The following is an 18,928-nucleotide window of genomic DNA, read 5'->3' as shown; positions in this document are numbered from 1 at the left end:
GCCCCGGGGGGGGGGGGGGGCCTGAACCACTCGAAGCAGAAGCATTTCGTAGCGCTAATAAAGCAAGTAGCATGTACTTGACAAGGACCCAAAGGGGGAAGATAGAGAGAGGGAGAGAGGGAGGGAGAGAAACAGCTGTTGGAGGAGGAGAGTGAGACAAAGAAGGAGCAGGGGGGGCTGTCCTTACTTGCTCTTCACTGCGAGCGACTGTATGTGGGAGGAGGCAGAGGGGGAGAGCAGGAGAAAAGACGGGGGAACAGAAAGGAAAAGAGCAAGAAGCAGAAGGGAGCAGGCGGCATGTGTTCATGTGTGTGAAGGGGGAGATAAAGACGTTGTGTGTGAGTGTTTTTTTGTGTGTAGTTGCCTCCTTCACCTTCACCTTCGCCTTCGCCTTCGCCGTGCACAACTTGGGACCATGCAGCAGAGGTGGACCCTTCTCCCCCGGCTCCTGATGGGGCTCCTGGCGGCGGCGTCGGCGTCGTCGTCCTCGTCGTCCTCGGGCGCCGACTTCCAGCATCACCGGTACGAGGAGATGGTGCGGGCTCTGTACTCGGTGCACAGCGAGTGCCCCTACATCACTCGCATCTACAGCATCGGGCGAAGCGTGGAGGGGCGCCACCTCTACGTGCTGGAGTTCAGCGACAACCCGGGCATCCACGAGGAGCGTGAGTTAACACCTGATTCGTCCGCTGGGCATCTCACAGACACAAACACAGACATGAAAAACCCTTGAACTGGCAGCTTAACTGCACGGTTGATGTTTGTTTGCAGCAGTAAAGTAGATAATAAAATGCTTAATTTCTCGTTTTGTGCCCCTTTTTCTAAGCGTTGCTTGTCATTCAAGTGGTTGAGGATGTTAACTCCCAAATCTGAGTTTTTAAAACCTTTGGCTGTAACCACACAGGTGACCTTTTTTTTTTTTGGTAGTTGTAGTCGTAGTAAATGATTTGTAAGATACACAAATTGTACATGCATTTTAATACTGATGCGTCAAAATACTCAGTTTGCATTGCACGCTATTAATCTAGATTAAAATGATATTTAATCGTGATTAATCTTCGCGTGGAAGTCAAAGGGTTAAATAAATCTGCTCAACTCCTTGACAGATTTTTTTTTTATTGGTTATTGATTCGAAATGAAGAGGCAGTGATTGTTTGTTTTGTTGCTTCCTGCCGTTGGGAGTGAGGACATAGCTGGCAGGAGACAGAGCAGCAATCTGTGGGGGATCTGGTTTTGTCCCAACAAGATGAAATGCTCGCTTCTTTTTTTTTGTTTTTTGGATTTGGGGCTTTATGAAGCTTAAATCACTGTGTGGCTCAACAAAAAAAAAAAAAAAAAAAGAAGGAGGCGTGATCCTTTAAGCTGGCTCCTCTGACGAGCTCTGGAAAAAAAAAATGTAAAAGAAAAAGTGAAAGAATCGAGTCAACATCTGTGATTCATTTTGAATTTTTTTTTTTTTTTTTTTAGCCACCGATAAAAACGAGGGGTGTTATTTATTCGGGGGCCGTGCAGACGACGGAGAGGTTCACTCAGAGTCAACAAAGGCTTTTAACGCTGAACCAGCTCTCGCAAAAAAAGCTTTGCTTGTTTTTCCACCCTCTCCTTCTCCTTCTCCTTCTCCTCTGCGCCACCGAATCGGCTCCTCAGGTGTTTATTTTGCGTATCGGTTGCAAATTGGAAATCATCACCTCGTTAGCTCTGGTGTTTGCGCAGCGAAACGGGGCCAAAAGGTCGCGTCACGGAAGATGTTTTTGCACTTTTGAAATTAGCAAATCAGCTAATTTAAAAAGAGAAAAAAGCCAGATAATGCTGCAGGGAAATGCTCTTTTGGCTGCAGCTGAGCTTGCATTTTTTTTGTGTGTGTGTCTGTGTGTGTGTGTGCGTGTGTGTTTGCACACGTAGGGGCTTCCTTCAGTAGAATAGAAGGATGTGCGCCTGGTCTGTTGCAAGGTGAAAAACAGGAACCGTACAATTCAGGGAGGGGGAGCGACCTGAGGTCCTGTCTGGGTCAAACCCTCTTGCAGCCTTTAGGAAGTTCATGCCTTTCACATGCTGCTGAGTTTGTGTGTGTGTCCGTGTGTGTGTGTGTGTTTGTGTCTTTTCTGGAGCCAACTCTGTTTTCTGAACTCGAGGCCAATTGGCCGCTCGTTAAAGAAAAGGAGGTGAATTGCGGTGCCCGAGCAGCCATTTGGATGCCTGGGGCAATTAGTGAAGGGCGTCGATACATTTGGAAGCCTCCACTCAGCCTCACAATACCCACCCACTCCATAAACCAGCACTCACTCCTTCAGAACAGGAGTTCAGTTTGGTGTAAAATCATATTCAGGCCGAGGACGTGTTCACCTCTGTCTGTTGTCGGAGCTGCAGGAAGTTTGTGGGTCTTTGGTTCCTTCAGCCCTGCAGCAGTGATTAATGAAGGGACCCTCGGGAAGTGAGGAGAAGGGGGGGGGGGGCTATGCATAGAGTGAGGACTGTTTGGATTGGTGGTGGTGGTGGTGGTGGTGGTGTTTCACTCAATCAGTGAAAGATATCCATGAGAATGCCAGACGACCTTATCCAAACAGTTCAATCACGTGTGATCACGCAGGAAGAGCGAACCTGAGGTTTCCTTATCAGGAAAACGGAGTAAAGACGTTATTATGACAGTCGTCCTCTTTACAAAGTGTAAAGTCGGTGTGATTCTCTGTGGCTTCCTGTGATCGTATTAGAGGTTCGTACTCTGAGTTCTGATCGCAGCAACTCCCAAGTTGTTATTAAGTTGAACCCTGGTCATCGAAAATCCACCATATATCGAAGCCATGTCAAAATATACTGACAGAAAGTAAAGGTGGAATTCAATTCCTGTTTCTGTCTGAAGTCTGAGCTTAATACGACGCTAGGAGCACACAAATACAAAGCCGAACTGCATTGTGGGTAACATAGGTGCCAGATTGTGTTTTAACCCTTTGACTGATGTTAACTCCCAAATCAAAAAGTTTGAAGACATTAAACCAACGATAAATCAATACATAGACACAAACTGCAGCGACATACAAGAGGTAGAGCTTTAAAAGTATAAAAAAAATTCATCTTAATGATGTTTTTAGTCTTTAAAGCTCAAGATTATCATCACTCAAGATGTTGACCCGAAGCTTAAAACATATAGAAACCTTAAAAACTATTTAAAGAAAAAAAAAAAGAAATGTTGAGCTGCTCATATGTTTGCACGATCTCCCCCAGGTGATCACTTAAAATGTTTGGCAGCAGCTCTAAATATCTCTTTGACCTTGTGCCCCTCCTCCTCCTCCTCCTCCTCCTCCTCCTCCTCCTCCTTCCAGTGGAGCCTGAGTTCAAGTACGTGGGCAACATGCACGGCAACGAGGTGCTCGGCCGCGAGCTCCTCATCAAGTTCTCCCAGTTCCTGTGCGAGGAATACCGGGCCGGGAACCAGCGGATCACGAGGCTGATCCACGACACGCGCATCCACATCCTGCCCTCCATGAACCCCGACGGCTACGAGGTGGCTGCCAGACAGGTAACGCACACCAGGCTACAAGAAAACCGGCTAAAATCTCCCACAGGGAAAAACCTTTGGCTGCGTTTCTTAAAGATCCTGTGCCACTTTTTTTTTTTTGTACTTGATTGAATTGAACGGTAGAAATGAAACACCTGCGAGTTATATCACAGCGCACTGAGCACGTATCTGACTGAGCTAAACAAAAAAAACAAGTAAGTGTTTTCTTCTGTTTGCTACTTCAGCTTTTTGTCCGAGGAAATTACGTGAGTACACACGCGACCTACTGTAACGCAAACACACTTGTGCGCGGCCTCATTGAGACCGAGTACACGTCCGCCTCTTGTAAACACTGCACTGGAATCTATTGGGTCGACAGATGTTCGGGTGCAGCAGCAGCATCTGGACGACAGTGACAACGGTGATAATTTGGCTTTTTCAGGGGGAAAACCAGATCAGAACAGAAGCAGCTCTTCAGGTGCATTTATATTAAAGAAAAATGTGGAAAACACGTGCATTACCATCGTATGCACTGCAGCCGTTACTGCACAGGAGCATCTGTGGGAAAGTTGGATGTATTTTCATAGCCCACATGCAGACGCCTCAGTCTGGATCACAGGTTCGCAAAATCTTTGGTTGATCAGACATTTTTATGTATTTTTTTTTTAATTTTCACCCACAAAATTTTACATGTCTTTAAATATACATTAACTCCAACATATTTCAGTAAATTGATAAATGAATTATCTTTCAGTCAGTGCTTCACTCATTCAGTGATACAGGAGCTGCCTCAGCAGCTTAAACAGTCCCTGTTTAATCTCTCATTAAACAGTCTGAGGGTCATTAACCTGAAAAACGTTGAATAGGTGGAACAACTTGGTGAGAAACTTTAACGGAGGAGATAAAAACTTTTGTTCAGCTCGTCAAAGGTTTCCGTCACCATTGTCGAAGGTGAAGCAGGAAGTGGAAACAAAAAATTAACTTACAAAAAAAACACTTTTACGCTCTCATGAGGTGTTTTTTCAAAACGTATTGATATAAAAGTGCGATTGCATTTCTCTGTCCCTGGTTTTTCCCTTCCATCACTGGAGATGATGCAGGAGGTCATGTCACCAGTTCATCTGAAGTCCATGTTCCTCAAAATTTAAGTCTTGCAAGACGAGACTTTACGAGAGTCACAGCTCATTCGCGAAACATCTTTCAGTAGGAACAGGCAGCTTTATCGAAATTTCAGAAATTACGGTTTTATTTTGTGAAAAACTGTGATGACTCACACCGATGTAAGTGCAGAGATTACAGCATCTAGGTCACGCTGTACTTTAAAAGAGCCTTTACAATTGATCAGGAAGTCTTCCACTGCACAGTAAAACATTTTAACACAGTAAAACTGCCTTTAAAATCTAATTAGAGTCAGTACATTATTCACTAAGAAAACTCATTTCATCTTGTCAGATATTTTAAACTGTTTCTAGGTTTCTTTCGTTCTAAAGTTTTACCTAAACACCAGAACAGATTCGACTCACAGCTTGCATTTTTAAAATATATATTAACAAGACGTACAAAGGTTGGTATTGGCTTCTTGAATCAATGTCCTCACTTTTAATGCCCGTTTAAAGAGGAGGACGTTAAAATCTGATCCACCAAAAACAGCCTCTTTGGAAGACATTCCCAAAAACCACCCATCCATTACGCTGATGGCGCCGCTGTTTGTGCTGACGTTGTAATAACCGTGGTTCAATCCTCTTTTGTGGAGACTCGTTAAAAAAAAAAGTTGGCCTTATATTTCCCAGATTTCATATCATATCTCTCCTCCTTCTCCTTTACACAACTCAACACTGACAGGATTTGCGGGTGATGTAAGACCCGAGTGCAGAGCAGCATGAGATGAGGCAGGAGTTAAAACAAAGAATAATTAATGGTAACAGAATCTAACATAAAGCTCTGCAGCCTTTAGTGACGGCAGGTAAATCCAGACATGAAGCTTAAAATCCACAACGAGGCAGGATGACAAACGACACGGCAGAGAAACAAAAGGAAAGGCAGGACTATATGTACACGAGTGGGCAGAGAGGTTGAAGAGACGTAATGAGGGAGGAGCACACGAGCAGAAACTAATGAGGCAATCACAAGTAACACAAGACAGGAAGTCAAAGAGCTTCACAAAATAAAACTCAAACCAGGACAAAAACTTAAAACGCGAGTTAAATTAATGAATTACTTCAAGTTTATCAAACTGAGGTTGTCGACCACAAAATTCTCCTCCATCGTCTGTCACACTAGTTCGGCTCCTACATCTCAAACATATAATTCACTGTTTCCATTACATGTGGGGTTCCTCAAGGCTCAGTTTCAGGTCCACTTCTCTTCAATCTTTACATGCTATAAAATTAATCCAAAGACACAACATCTCCTTCTATTGCTGCACCGATCACACGCAGATCTACCTCCTCCTCAATTCTCAAAGTCACACTGACGTCCCCCGAATAAAAAAAAACTGTTTTGATGACATCAAAGACTTGTTGGCTCAGAAGTTCCTTCAGCTAAAAGAGGACAAGTCTCACTCTTTGGGCCCCCCACATCATACTACTGCAACCACCCATTATGATGGGTGTGTCATTTAAATTTCATGTTTTATACGACATGTTGAATGTGAAACGCTCTGGTGCAAATGCTCTTTGCTTTTAAGGTGCTATCGAAATGAAATGAAAACATGACTATTGGAGTTAAAAAGAAGAAAATCATATAACTTAATGGGGCTGTGTTGTTTTACACTGTGAAATAGACTGAAAATCAGATGACAGAGACTTCCTGTTTTGGAACAAATCCAAAAAGACATATTTTAAAGTATTTTAAGATGCTATAAACGCCACGTTAAAAAATGCAAACACAGAAGATGTGCCGGTCGCTCTGAGAGGCTGCACTCGCTCCTCTACTCTGCAGAGTAATGCTAACATCAACATGCTAACAACAACAACATGCTTTTACCGTTTCAGTTGGTTGTGCGCGCATGCTAACATTTACAAATTTATTGTAAACATGTAAACTCACATGCAACAATATGAGATGTGAAAATAACAGACTTCTAACTACACTGATGCTGCTGTTATGTCTTTTCCAAAAAACCTTGTGCAATACATGTTATATACAAAAAAACAATATATATTTTATAATGTTTGTATATTTTCAACATTTTTTTAGTATTTTAACTTTAACTTGCAACTAAACAAATAAAAAAATACCACTTCTTTGCACTATTTTGTATATACTTGTGTTTTTTTTTGCACTGAAAAGGAGAAGCTCGTTTTACTTTGTATAATGACAGTAATGGGAACTTTATTCTGTTCTATTTGAAACAGACTTTAAGTCTGAGCCCAGTTTCATGGAAGATAAACATATTGTTGTCAAGGAATTTAACCCTAAATCTAAAAAAAGTCAAACGTTTTTAAAGACTATTTGCTCCAGGAGAAACTCTGTCAGTGTCACTGTGCAGGATTTGAATAAATCATTTTGAAATATAAATTTTTTTTTTCCAAAGAAAAACACTTGGAAACTATTTCTCTGTGGTTGCCCTGCAGATGGCCTCTCCAGGTCGGGGAATAATCCAGTTAGTTTTCCTTTACTCCCTCCAACTAATGTGAATTCATAGCTTTGAAAATACTTTGTCTACAACCACAGAAGCCAAAATAATTCAATCACTCTGCAGGAAGGTCACACACAACAGTTGTCACCGTTTTAAAATTAAAATGTGCTATTTTTGGTGGGGCGGGGGGTCAACAGGGTCCAGAGTTCAACGGCTACCTGGTGGGTCGAGGCAACGCCAGAGAAATCGACCTGAACCGGAACTTTCCGGACCTGAACGCGCTCATGTATTACTACGAGAAAACCAACGGGAGGAACCACCACCTGCCTCTGCCCGACAACTGGGAGCATCAGGTCAGTGCTGCTGGAAAAAACACAAACACACAAGACCCTGTTCACGCGTCCGCACATGAAATATTTGTGGGTCAGAGCATGTGCGTGGGTGAGGAAGGAAGAAAGAAAGGGAAGATAGAAAGAAAGAGGGAGTGAGGAAGATGGATGAGTACATTTCCCAAGCCTGTGTGAATGTGTGTGTGTGTGCAGTGTGTGTGTGTGTGTGTGTGTGCAGTGTTTGAGCTGAGTTATCTTGGCTTTAACTTTGTTGACATGATTTGCACCGGACCAGATTCCAGACTGAGGTTCAGCTGAATATAAAGGAACTGTTCATAAATTTAAACAGTAAGTGGACCCAGAAATAAATCCTCCTCCTGTAGTATCTCCGTGTTCATGTTGGGAATGTTTTTGTGTATATAATGTGTTTGCACATAGACGTGTCTCTCTGTTGTTTTTTTTTTTATTATTATTATTATTATGAAACAGGTGGACTCGCTCTTTTCTACTGGGTTAAAAAGCAGCATCTCTAAAAAATGATCCCTTTGGGTTTTAGAAGCAGCCCAGAGATCTCACTCCACATGCCATAACAAATGATAACATACACTGTATATGAAGAGGTTCGGCTTCGGCATAAACATTTTTTTTCCCCTTTCTTTGCTTTTCTTCACCATCGTGAGAAGTTGAACTGTGGCCTCAGAGTTTAGCTGTTACCAGCGACTCCTGAGTTCCTGGCTCCTGAGTCCACACGTAGCTCAGAGGCCTGCGATTTGACTCATCTGTTGTTGCCAAAATGCCGGGATTTTCACAACTTTTACATGAGTCAGACAAAGATTAGGATATGTTGAAACCCCCATTGTGCAAAAGGAGATGATATTCATCTGTTTTTTTGTTTGGTTTTTATCTTAAAACATTGGATTTTGGAGAATAACATTAGAATAATGTTAACATTCTACCTGGCAACAACAAACACTATTTTCTGATTAGCTGATTGGCTGCTGGTGTTTTCTGATTGGTTCGCTGATTGAAGCAGAGCGGCCTGTTAGCCTCATATATTTATAGATTACAAATCTCTTTTAAAGTGTATGTGTGGCTAGTTTTGTCATTTTACGGCTTGAGAAATGTCGTGTGTGATGTGAGAGTGTGTGAACTTATTGAAATGCATGTGTCGAGACTCGAGAGCACTGGTTAAGAGTGGAACAAAGACAGCAGCCTGTTAGCTTAGCATAAATACAGTAAATGGCAGGGATGCTAACTAATATCCAAAGGTAACATTTTTTTCTAGTCTTAAATTGGTGGTTTTCGTGTGTTAATTTCCGAATTTAAGCGGTAATTCTGATATTTGTGAGAGCCACACTGCATTTTTAACATCGACTGCTGAAACGAACTGATGGAAGTCAAGTCCACACCGACCAGTCTCGATGATATCACTAATAAAAACACAGTAAAACGTAATAAAATCTCTATTCCTGACCTGAAGACATAAGCTGAGAACAGACAGCTCATGTGCTACATACTGTGAGCTGCAGATATGTATAGACTGTATAAAAACAGGCAGCAAATCAGCACCATCAGTAGCATTTAACAGCACTGTTAGATGGGATAGTGTAGCAGGTATTTAGCTCTGAAGCTAAAGTTCTAATAACTTTATCAAATAGTTGATGTGCAGCCTCCTTCTCTCTGTTACCGCAGGATGTTTGGTGAAGCTGTTAACTGACTGATGTTCCTCTGCTAGCGTTAGCATGTCTTTTCAGATAATACTTTTGTTGTATGGGCTCCATCTTTAGTAATTTTCTTATTTTTGGAGGCTTGGGAACTTAACCAAAGACGTATTTTTTTGATTCCTGCATGAAAACAAAACATATTTTTATCCTCAGCTCTTTTACTGAAAGTGCACTAATTTTGTCTGGTTGCGTAATTGTATTTTTTCATTCTATTTTTTAACTGCATATTTACAAAGTATTTCCACACACTTGATGAACCGCTGCTAGTTTGCTGTACCCGACCCACTGGACTCCTCACCCGTCTCCTCGGAGGCGTCCATGTTGTTATTGTGATCAGTGACTAGTCAACGAGTCTGTACAACCCCTTTACAATGCAAACATTATTTCTTTGAATGTCGTGCAGTTTACTCCTGTGCAGCTATTGAAATCCATTACACATGACAGGCAGCAGACTCCCAGTAAATATTTCAGATGATCTGTGGGAGAGGCTGTGCCTCGTTCTGGTTGATTGAACAGCCCCTATAGCTCCGTGTGCACTTATTTCAGGTCACTGGAGTGTAAAATGAACAGAGGGAGGACGTGCGAGTGTGCCATGTCAAACTATCGCTGTAACCAGCTGCCAAAAAGTACATTTTTAGCATTAAGGTCAGATCCTTCGGGGGCTTTTCCATCGGCCGTCGTTTTACACTCAACAGAAACCCAAACGTTGCTTCTCGTGGTTAATTCCTTGACGTTTGCCTTTAAATTGGAGTCTTCGAGTTATTCAAGTGTAAAGTCTTTGTGGATATCGTGAAACATCCCAGCAAGAACCCAAAGTTCCTACCTCCCAGGAGTCGGACACAGAAATATAATATAGTTCGAATGACGTGCAAGAATAATACTGTAATGTTGCTGCTTTACCCAGGGGTGCACGTCAGAAGAGTCAAACCAAGCATTTTTCTAGGGGGGAGGCCCCATGAATCTTTAGGTATATTTTGAAAACCCAACTTTAAAGTACAGTAGGAAAGCTTTGCAGTGCATTGACAGTACCTCACAACCTCTGTTTGAGTCATATTCTATCAACCCTATGACATATTTCACTAGCATACAGCATAAATGTCATAAGAGTATTTTTTGAGGCTGCTGACGCTAACGTTGCAGCTGAGTTTATTTGCTTCGTGGTACGATCGGTGGTAAAGAAATAACCCTTTTATGTATGTGACGTTTTGTTTCTTCACAAAGTAAAGGACCTTATTTCTGTCCTCTGACAGAAGATGTGTTTGGAAAACTAAAACACAGATCCTTCCATCTGACTTCCCTCCTGACAGGGAGACACACAAAAGAGTAACTGTGCCACTGTTACAGCGTCTTCATTCATGCCGCTCAGAGTTACACTCTCACTCGACTACATGAAGCCACAAGCCCCTGCGTTAGCCTGCAGGCTCAGGAATGCTGCTTCCTTTCTTTCTTTTCTTTTCTTTATATATTACTAATTCAGTGTATGGTATTTAATTTCAATCTTAAAAAAATAAACCTGTGTTTTTATGGGAGGCTTGAGAACTTAAACAAAAAAACGTATTTTTGATTCCTGCATGGAAACAAAACATATTTATATCCTCAGCTCTTTTACTGAAAGTGCACTAATTCTGTCCGGTTGCGTAATTGTTATTTTTTACCAAGAAGTCTCTTTTTTAACCTCCTTAGACCCTACGTCCTCATATGGTGACATTAAGTGTCAGGTTTTATTTTATTTAGATCAGGGGTCTTCAAGGTTTTTCAGGCCAAGGATCCTCAAACTGATTAATGCTAAGCTAAAATATGTTGGATTCATTTAATGTGCATTTAAAGAAATTTAAATTTGTGGGGAAAAATTAAAAAAAAAAAAAAATAGGCTGCCTCCTGTTGAAGACCTAAGATTTAGACTCACTGTCCATGAGCGGACGCTTTATTCTGCCATCTAGTGGCAGCAAAGGGTCAATACACTAGTCGGTGTAAAAACAGAATTAATCAGATTCATTCTACGGACGACAAAAGTGGATGAGGAACCAAACCCCATTAAATTTTATGGTTAAAACTTATTTATTAACGTTTCTAGTTTGACGCGACCCGCAAATTTAACAAATTTTATCCATAGCAACGAGCTACAACGTCAACTAATTAGGAAGTACTCGTTTGAGGACGTTGGGACTTCATTGTTCACAATTCTGGTTTTGCTCTCAGCCATGTTCAGGTATTAAAATAGCGACTTAATTATAGTAAAAATAATGAAATAATCCCAGTGTCCACATATGAGGACATTGTTATTTTCAAAAACTACTACTTCCCGTTCAAAGATGATGCTTATTTCTTTGCACATCTTACTAATCCATTAAAATTAAAAATGCAAAGCAAATAGAAGCTCAGGTCTCAGGAGGTTAAATGCATATTTAAGCCTTTAAAGGGATCACGTGCTTTTTGCATGAGTTTCCACTGACAATTCATGGAAACTGATTTCAGATCTGCAGCGAGTGGATCTGTGTGGAATTACATTCGAGTTTTGTGACGCCAAGCGTTTTTCGATGTGTGTCCATCGTATGTAAAGCTACACCACGGTGACAGGTTTCGCTTCAAAGACGTGTCCCGGCCAATATAAAAGGATCCACAGGTAATAAATACCTGCCAGCACCTTAACCCCACTACTTGGTTACAGCTGCTGCATTCAAGGTCAGCGAGTGGGCTCTGATCGGACCGATTATTCTCGAACAGACCGTTTATTGTCCTACGTAACGTATTCACGGAGAGGGAATACGCCCCGTCTCCAAACAGCAATTTACTGCATGTGTGCGTCTGCAGTCGTGTGCAGACAGAGAAAAAATAAAGAGGAGGGAAAAAAAGTTGAATTCAAATGTTTAACATGTCGTCTGGAAGATGCCATCTGGACCTAGATGAATTCGTTAACACGAAGCTTTAAAAACAGCCTCGGGAGTAGATGTAGTTTTGCATCTACTCTCGGAGTAATGTGAATGTTTCCATCTTGTATTTTTCCCTTGAATTTCAAAAAGGCAAGAAAATCATTCCAGCAAACTGAGAAGCACAAGTAAAATGAGGAGGAATGGGGAGAAAAAGGTGCAGAATCATTTATGATGGTTGAGCTGCGAGTCGTCCAGGAAGAAAATGTGTTCGTGTGGGAGAAAGGAGACGAGAAAACAAGGGATTTTGTAGAGATTACCAGCCAAACGGAGGAGCCAGCGGTTTTTCGATGAAAAGAAAAACAGATGTGAACGCGCTGGTGTTGTTTTGGGGGTTGTCCCGGGAGAAGTAAAAAAGACCGAGAAGAGAGAGTTTTAACGCTCTAAAAAAGACGACTTGACACCAGGTTTAGATTTAAATCCGTCATCTGAGAACGGATTATTATTATTATTACGTACAATCTGCTCCACAGGTGGAACCGGAGACGTTGGCCGTCATTAAGTGGATGCAGAACTACAACTTCATCCTGTCCGCCAACCTCCACGGAGGAGCCGTGGTGGCCAACTACCCCTTCGACCGGTCAAGAGACCCTCGCATCCGAGGACGGACCACGTACGCAGCCACTCCGGACGACAAGCTCTTCAGAAAGGTTGGTATCTGATCCGATACCGAGTCAAATTTAGACTATTTCCAGCAGCAGCTAAAAAAAAGGAGATAATAAAGAGATATTGCACAGTGGGTGGGTGACTACCACTCCTTCCCTTCTGACTATGCCCTTAAATGCCTCATATCCTGTGTTGTGGTTTAATCTGAGGTGTTTCACAAGGTTTGTTGCGTTGCCACGACTCAATAGTTTGGTAACTTTCCACTGTTTTCCTACATTATCTCCAATCACTGAAGTATCCATTGAAGTATCGATATTTTGATTTGAGAATCGATTTTTAGAGCCTGGTATCGGTGGTATCGATGTTTCCGGGATCGCATTAGATGTTTCACCGCTGATCTAATGTCGTCGTGTGTTTGTGTGTGTTTGTGTGTGTTTATGTGTTTTTATGTTTGTTCACGTGTTTTCGACAGTTGGCGAGGACCTACTCGTACGCTCACAGCTGGATGCACAAGGGCTGGAACTGCGGCGACTTCTTCGACGAGGGGATCACCAACGGGGCCAGCTGGTACTCTCTGTCCAAAGGTAACCTCTCTACATACCTATCGGCCATAACATTATGACCTAATATTGTGTAGGTCTCGACCCTTGTGCCTCAGAAACAGTTCATCCGAGAACGGACTGTGAGTGTCAAGTATTTGCACCATAAAGATTGTCGCCTGGTGTTGGAGGGCGTCCATTATTATTCCTGTTCCGCAGAAAGACGAGACCACCTGCACGAACGAAGGCCCTGGCATTAACTTTAGCGTGAATGAAATACCTGGAACGGCTCGAGGGGCACGTTCTCCAGGGGCGTCGTCATGAACCCGCTGACTCTTTTTCTGAGGGCCTCTGTACTCCGGTTTCACCTTTGACCTCTTCTTCACCCTGTGCTTCACCGACAGCTGCACCCACACCGTCGACCTTCCACTTTAGAAGCTCTGCGTAAATTACACTGAACTGAACTGAACTGAACATCCTGTCTAATGGACGGTGGTTCAGATTCTGTGCAGAAACTGGAACGTGAAGTTTCAGTCATAACATCCACATGAATGAATACCAGGTTGTTACAGGATGGTTTAAACCTTACTCAGTTCTCCTGTCGCTGGTCATTATGTTATGGCTGATCGGTGTACGCTGTCCTAGAAGTAACGAGGTTTGTTTTGTCATGTTGTTCGCGTCGTCCAAGGGCTTTGGTTTTCGTTTAATACCCTACGAAGGCAAATTAGAAGTTATACAAGCTTGGACAGGAAAGTTTAAACTCCTCGTCGTCTCTCGTCGGGCTCGTGTGTTGGGAAACGTCAGCTTAGCATTCCGACTAATGCTGTTTTTTTTTTTTTTTTTTTTTTTTTTTTGCTGACGTCCAAATTCTTGGAAACGTCAGTTTCCGTCGAACTGTCCGGGCATGCAGCTTGAGCTTCGGTTCCACCATTAATCTGCGACTGATCCTCTGATGTGTGCGTCCCGGTCTGGACTGGTCCGGGGTTCTCCTTAGGAATGTGGCTTTTTTAAAGGGCCGCGGTCTCATTTAGTGGGGGCACGTTAATGTTTATTTTAACAAGTCTCTTTTTGCTCCAAGTGTTATGTCACGGTCTGCGAGGCTGCAGTTGGAACGTTTCATCCCCCTGGTTCTGGCCTCGTGTGCGTTAGCTGAGAAGTTTCGGTCGTATCGTCATGTTTCTGCAAAGCTGGAGGACGAGGAAAGATTTTATTTTAAAACAGGGGTCATGTGTAACATTAGAGTGGGCGTTTACTACCATAAACACAAATATACCTGAACCATTAACCCTCTGGAGTCCAGAGCATAATTGGCTGTTGTTGGTTTTACCTTTATATTTCATGTTGAAAGCTGTTCAATTCTTTCGTTTTGACAAACTGTATTAACACATTAGACCTAAAACTGCACTAAAACCATAAAATCTAAGTAGGAAATAGCTCCATTGAAAACCATTTATAATTTAGATGCTAATCTAAGGTGTAAATGTTAAAAGCTCATGAACAAATTTAGCAAACAACAATTATAACTATTTCCATTAAAATGCAGGAAATGCATCACACATTTTGGTCCAACTATTTACAACCGTTTACAGATGCTTTGGAGCATTTGAAGTTAGTTAGTGATCTCCAGGAAAAAGTGTGGCATGAACTATTTCCAATAAGTCTAGTTTTACTTGAAGTTAGCACAGAGTTTCAGTGACGCTGCGTCTTTCTGCTGCGTCGTCTTAAATTGGTCGTGTGATTTAAAAGCGTCGACGCGTCCATCAACTCTAGAGGGTTAAAGAAAATAATTGATACATTTATAGAAGTTTTAATTTTACCAGGAGACTGAATAAGATCTCGGCCAAATGCCGGGAACCTGATAGAGTCAGCGTGTAATATATGCAGTGTTGTGATTGGCTCAGCAGCGATAAGGGGCGGGGCCTACTGTGCAGTGTGGCGCTCTGAAAGATAACGTCTTCTCCCTCTATTTATCCCTTTACTAAAATATGTAGGATTCACGTTAATGTGTATTTAAAGAAAAGTAAGTTTGTAAAAATGTCCTTTCCTGCAGTACCTCCATGGACCCATAGGGGGCGCAGACCCCCTGTTGAAGACCTATGATCTAAGATGTTATGAAAGAAAGAAATGAGTCACTTAAAGCTTAGTAAAATACACCTTAATTGCATAATACTGCTTGTTGATCCAATGATCTTGTAAAATCTTGCACATTTGCTTCCCTGCACGTCAACATAAATCCTCCTAATCTGCAAATCTGCATATAATCCAATGTACTTTCCATTTTTCCGTGTGTTTTTCAGGCATGCAGGACTTCAACTACCTCTACACCAACTGCTTCGAGATCACCCTGGAGCTGAGCTGCGATAAGTTTCCTCCGGCCGACGCGCTGCCCAGAGAGTGGCTGGGAAACCGGGAGGCGCTGGTGTCGTACCTGGAGCAGGTCAGAGCCGCCTCGTAAACTCATATAAAGACAATTTTCAATTTAAAACCAGTGGTGCACACACAGAAACTCAGCTGCCTCGGAGTCATGAGTCTTCTTGGCAGATATTTTCTGGGTGAAGTGATTCAAACTGAGCTGAAACTCGGTGTAATACAAGTAAGACGAGTCTTCGCCTCCCGTCAAGCGTGGAGAGGCCTCGGCTCGGAGACAAAACGTTCTTTATTCCAGCGGGATTCATCCTCAGGGTTTCTGTGGCTCAGAAATGTATACATTTTTTTTTTTTTTTTTTTTTTTTTCCAAAGCACTGATTAAACAAACCGAACGGAGACGGGCTGCAGAAAAGTGTTTTTCCATTTACAGGCGACTGAAACTGGGGAGGTTGATGTAAGAAGCGAAAGTGGCTTTGGAAATGTAATTCATGACCTGATGCGTCTCTCATCCGACGCTGTTTTCTAGTACTGCACAGAAGTGAACGTCTCTGCACAGTATAAAACATTTCTTCCTCTTCCAGGTGCATCATGGGATAAAAGGGATGGTGTACGATGAGAACAACAACCCCATCCCCAAAGCTGAGATCTCTGTGTCCGGCATCAGCCACGATGTGACCAGCGGTACGAGCTCTGCTACTTTCTTCTGCACAGATTCGGTTGCAATTCTATATTTTGCAATAAATACATGTTAAATTTGTATTTTAAACGTCTACACGTATGATGGAGCTGCATTAAATGAACAGAAACAGTCATATTCATATAACTAAATAAAGGTTTATTTGTATTTATTATGATGAGAAATAGCTAAGTTTAGTACATTTATTACTAAAGAAGTCACTCCTGAAAATGTGAATGAAAATGTCGCCCTCTGCTGGTCAGTGGTGGAAATACATGTTAAATAAGCTCTAGTTATATTTATAATTTATTATTCAGAAACAGTCGTATTCATATGACTAAATTACTTTTTTTGGCATAAGATTAAATGTTTATTTTTTATTTCTTATTATGAGAAAGTTTAGTACATTAGTAAAGAAGTCAGTCCTCAAAATGTGAATGAACACGTCGCCCTCTGCTGGTCAGTGGTGGAACTTTAAATTAAAATATCTGAAATAACTGGGTACAACATTTAATATTTGTTAATATACATCAGTAATAATCGTCTAGTAGCTTTCGCATAACTTATCTGAGTGTTTTTCTATTGGTGCATGAATTTAAAATTTATTAAAAATACTCTGTGTCCTGATTCTCCAGGAGCCAATGGCGACTATTTCAGACTTCTACTACCGGGCACCTACACTGTGACGGCCTCTGCAGCCGGTTACCTGCCCTACACCAGCACCGTCACGGTGGGACCAGCTGAGGCCATACAGGTTTGTGTTTTCTGTCTAAAAACACACAAAAAAAAGAAGTTTTTTACATGGAATATTAGTCACATTTTCGTCTCTTTTCCTCTCAGCTTCATTTCCACCTGAAAACGGCCCCGAAACAAAACCTGAAAGCCAAACACCACCACGGTAAGAAGAACCTGTCGTCTCCCAAGGCCCCGTTAAAGCTCGGTCCCAGATGAGACTAAAGATGGACTGAAATCAAACAGCTTCTCACACAAACACACACTATGTAAATGATAAATGCTGGTTATATACCTTTGTAGTCCCGTAGGCTATGTGCTGTATGTCAGATGTTTCTGTGGCTAAATACAAACTGTGTGTCTGGTGTATTTATGTAACACTGTCGGTATGTATGGACACAGCTTTCTTGTATTTGTAAAGGACTTTTTGTTTTACTATAAAGTGATGACAAAGTGAAAGTGGAAATAAAAAGAATGTTTTTACTGTTGTTATTTGTCTCCTCTGAGTGTTGACTTTTAAACAAACTATATATAAATATGCAGTATAATAGTATATATTTGGTTAATACTTTTTTTATGATTAGTAGTAATATGTTTTAATGTCTATATAAATAAAAATAAAATAAAAATCTTTGTATTACATAATTTAATATTTTCCTTTTTGATTAATATTAATATAGATTCAATGTCTATTAAAATATTAATATATATAATAAAATACACGTTATATTAATATTTCTTCATTTTTTTATATTTTTGCAAATTACAATTATACAAAATAAATAGTTCATGAAAATTTTAAAGCGTAGGAAAATAATAGGGATTTGTTTATTATTATTTTATCATATTAAGTTTTCAGCTGATAAAGACTGGACCATATATATACATACATATATATATATATAAAGAAATCCCTTAATGTTTATTTTGTGCACATAATTATTTGTGTGACTTAATAACTTTATATTATATTATATTTTTGTATAGTAGTTTTCAAATCAACAGAAAATCTATAAAAACAACTTCCAAGCTTTAGGGGTTTAAATGTGCGGAGACCATTTCATATTTTCTCAAACATATATAACACCACCATCTTTCTTATGAATGAACACAGGTTATTCAAGTGTCGTACATCCAAGAAAGGCAAAAATAAGTCGAAATAAAAAAAAAAAGTAGACAAAGCATAGTACAGCATAGATGTACTAAACACATTAAATCAGATATAGATTTACATTTAAGAGCAAATAATTAAACATATACCATAAGATAATGAGCTGTTTCTAGCAAACATTTCAATAATAATAATTAAAAAAAGACTAAATATTAATCTCTGTGTCTGATTGTGTGGAAGTGTGATGTTGGACACAAACAGTAGGTGTCGCTGTTGTACAAGGAAAATAAACTGTTAGTGGTCTGATCATTTTAGATGGATGAGAAAGACAGAAAGAAAGACAGAAAGAAAGAAAGAAAGAAAGAAAGAAAGAAAGAAAGAAAGAAAGAAAGAAAGACCCCCTCCCTACTATATGTTTTCTAGATTAAACTCGGCCTAGTGCTATTTATAAATATTCATTATTATTATCATTTTGCATCCAATATTAAGTTATTCAAATAATACACAGGTTCAAATATCCTTTTTGTTTATTTCATAAAAATGTGCAACTTCCATAAACATAAACAAACCTATTTATATAACACACTGTTAGCTTCTCTTCTGCTAATATTGCAGCATCAGTCAGCGTTCATGTAATATGGAGCCTCGTGATTGGCTCAGCAGGGATAGGGGGCGGGGCCTGATGTGTACAGGAAGCTTAGATTGACAGGTCTAGTGTGGCGCTCTGCCTCCATTTATCCCTTTACTAAAATATGTTGGATTCATATTAACGTGTATTTAAAGAAATTTAAGGAAAATGTCTAACCAATCAAAGATTTTACGACCTCCTGCAGTACCTCTGTGG

The 18,928-nt window shown here is 40.8% G+C and overlaps 1 protein-coding gene across 1 annotated transcript; it reads left to right on the top strand.

Annotated features, from left to right (window-relative positions):
* Window positions 1-232: 232 nt before the first annotated feature.
* On the top strand, window positions 233-17,461 carry cpn1 (carboxypeptidase N, polypeptide 1). The gene is made up of 9 exons (XM_047609631.1): window positions 233-665; window positions 3,318-3,514; window positions 7,271-7,426; window positions 12,527-12,703; window positions 13,132-13,243; window positions 15,496-15,635; window positions 16,147-16,246; window positions 16,877-16,995; window positions 17,082-17,461. Exons 1-9 carry the CDS (start codon window positions 416-418, stop codon window positions 17,190-17,192), a joined length of 1,362 nt encoding a protein of 453 aa, XP_047465587.1. The 5' UTR covers window positions 233-415; the 3' UTR covers window positions 17,193-17,461.
* Window positions 17,462-18,928: the final 1,467 nt, after the last annotated feature.

Source organism: Mugil cephalus, chromosome 16, assembly GCF_022458985.1.
Source record: "Mugil cephalus isolate CIBA_MC_2020 chromosome 16, CIBA_Mcephalus_1.1, whole genome shotgun sequence".
NCBI classification, from domain to species: Eukaryota; Metazoa; Chordata; class Actinopteri; order Mugiliformes; family Mugilidae; genus Mugil; species Mugil cephalus.
Note: the sequence above shows the minus strand (reverse complement) of the source record. Positions and strands in the feature narration are given on the sequence as shown.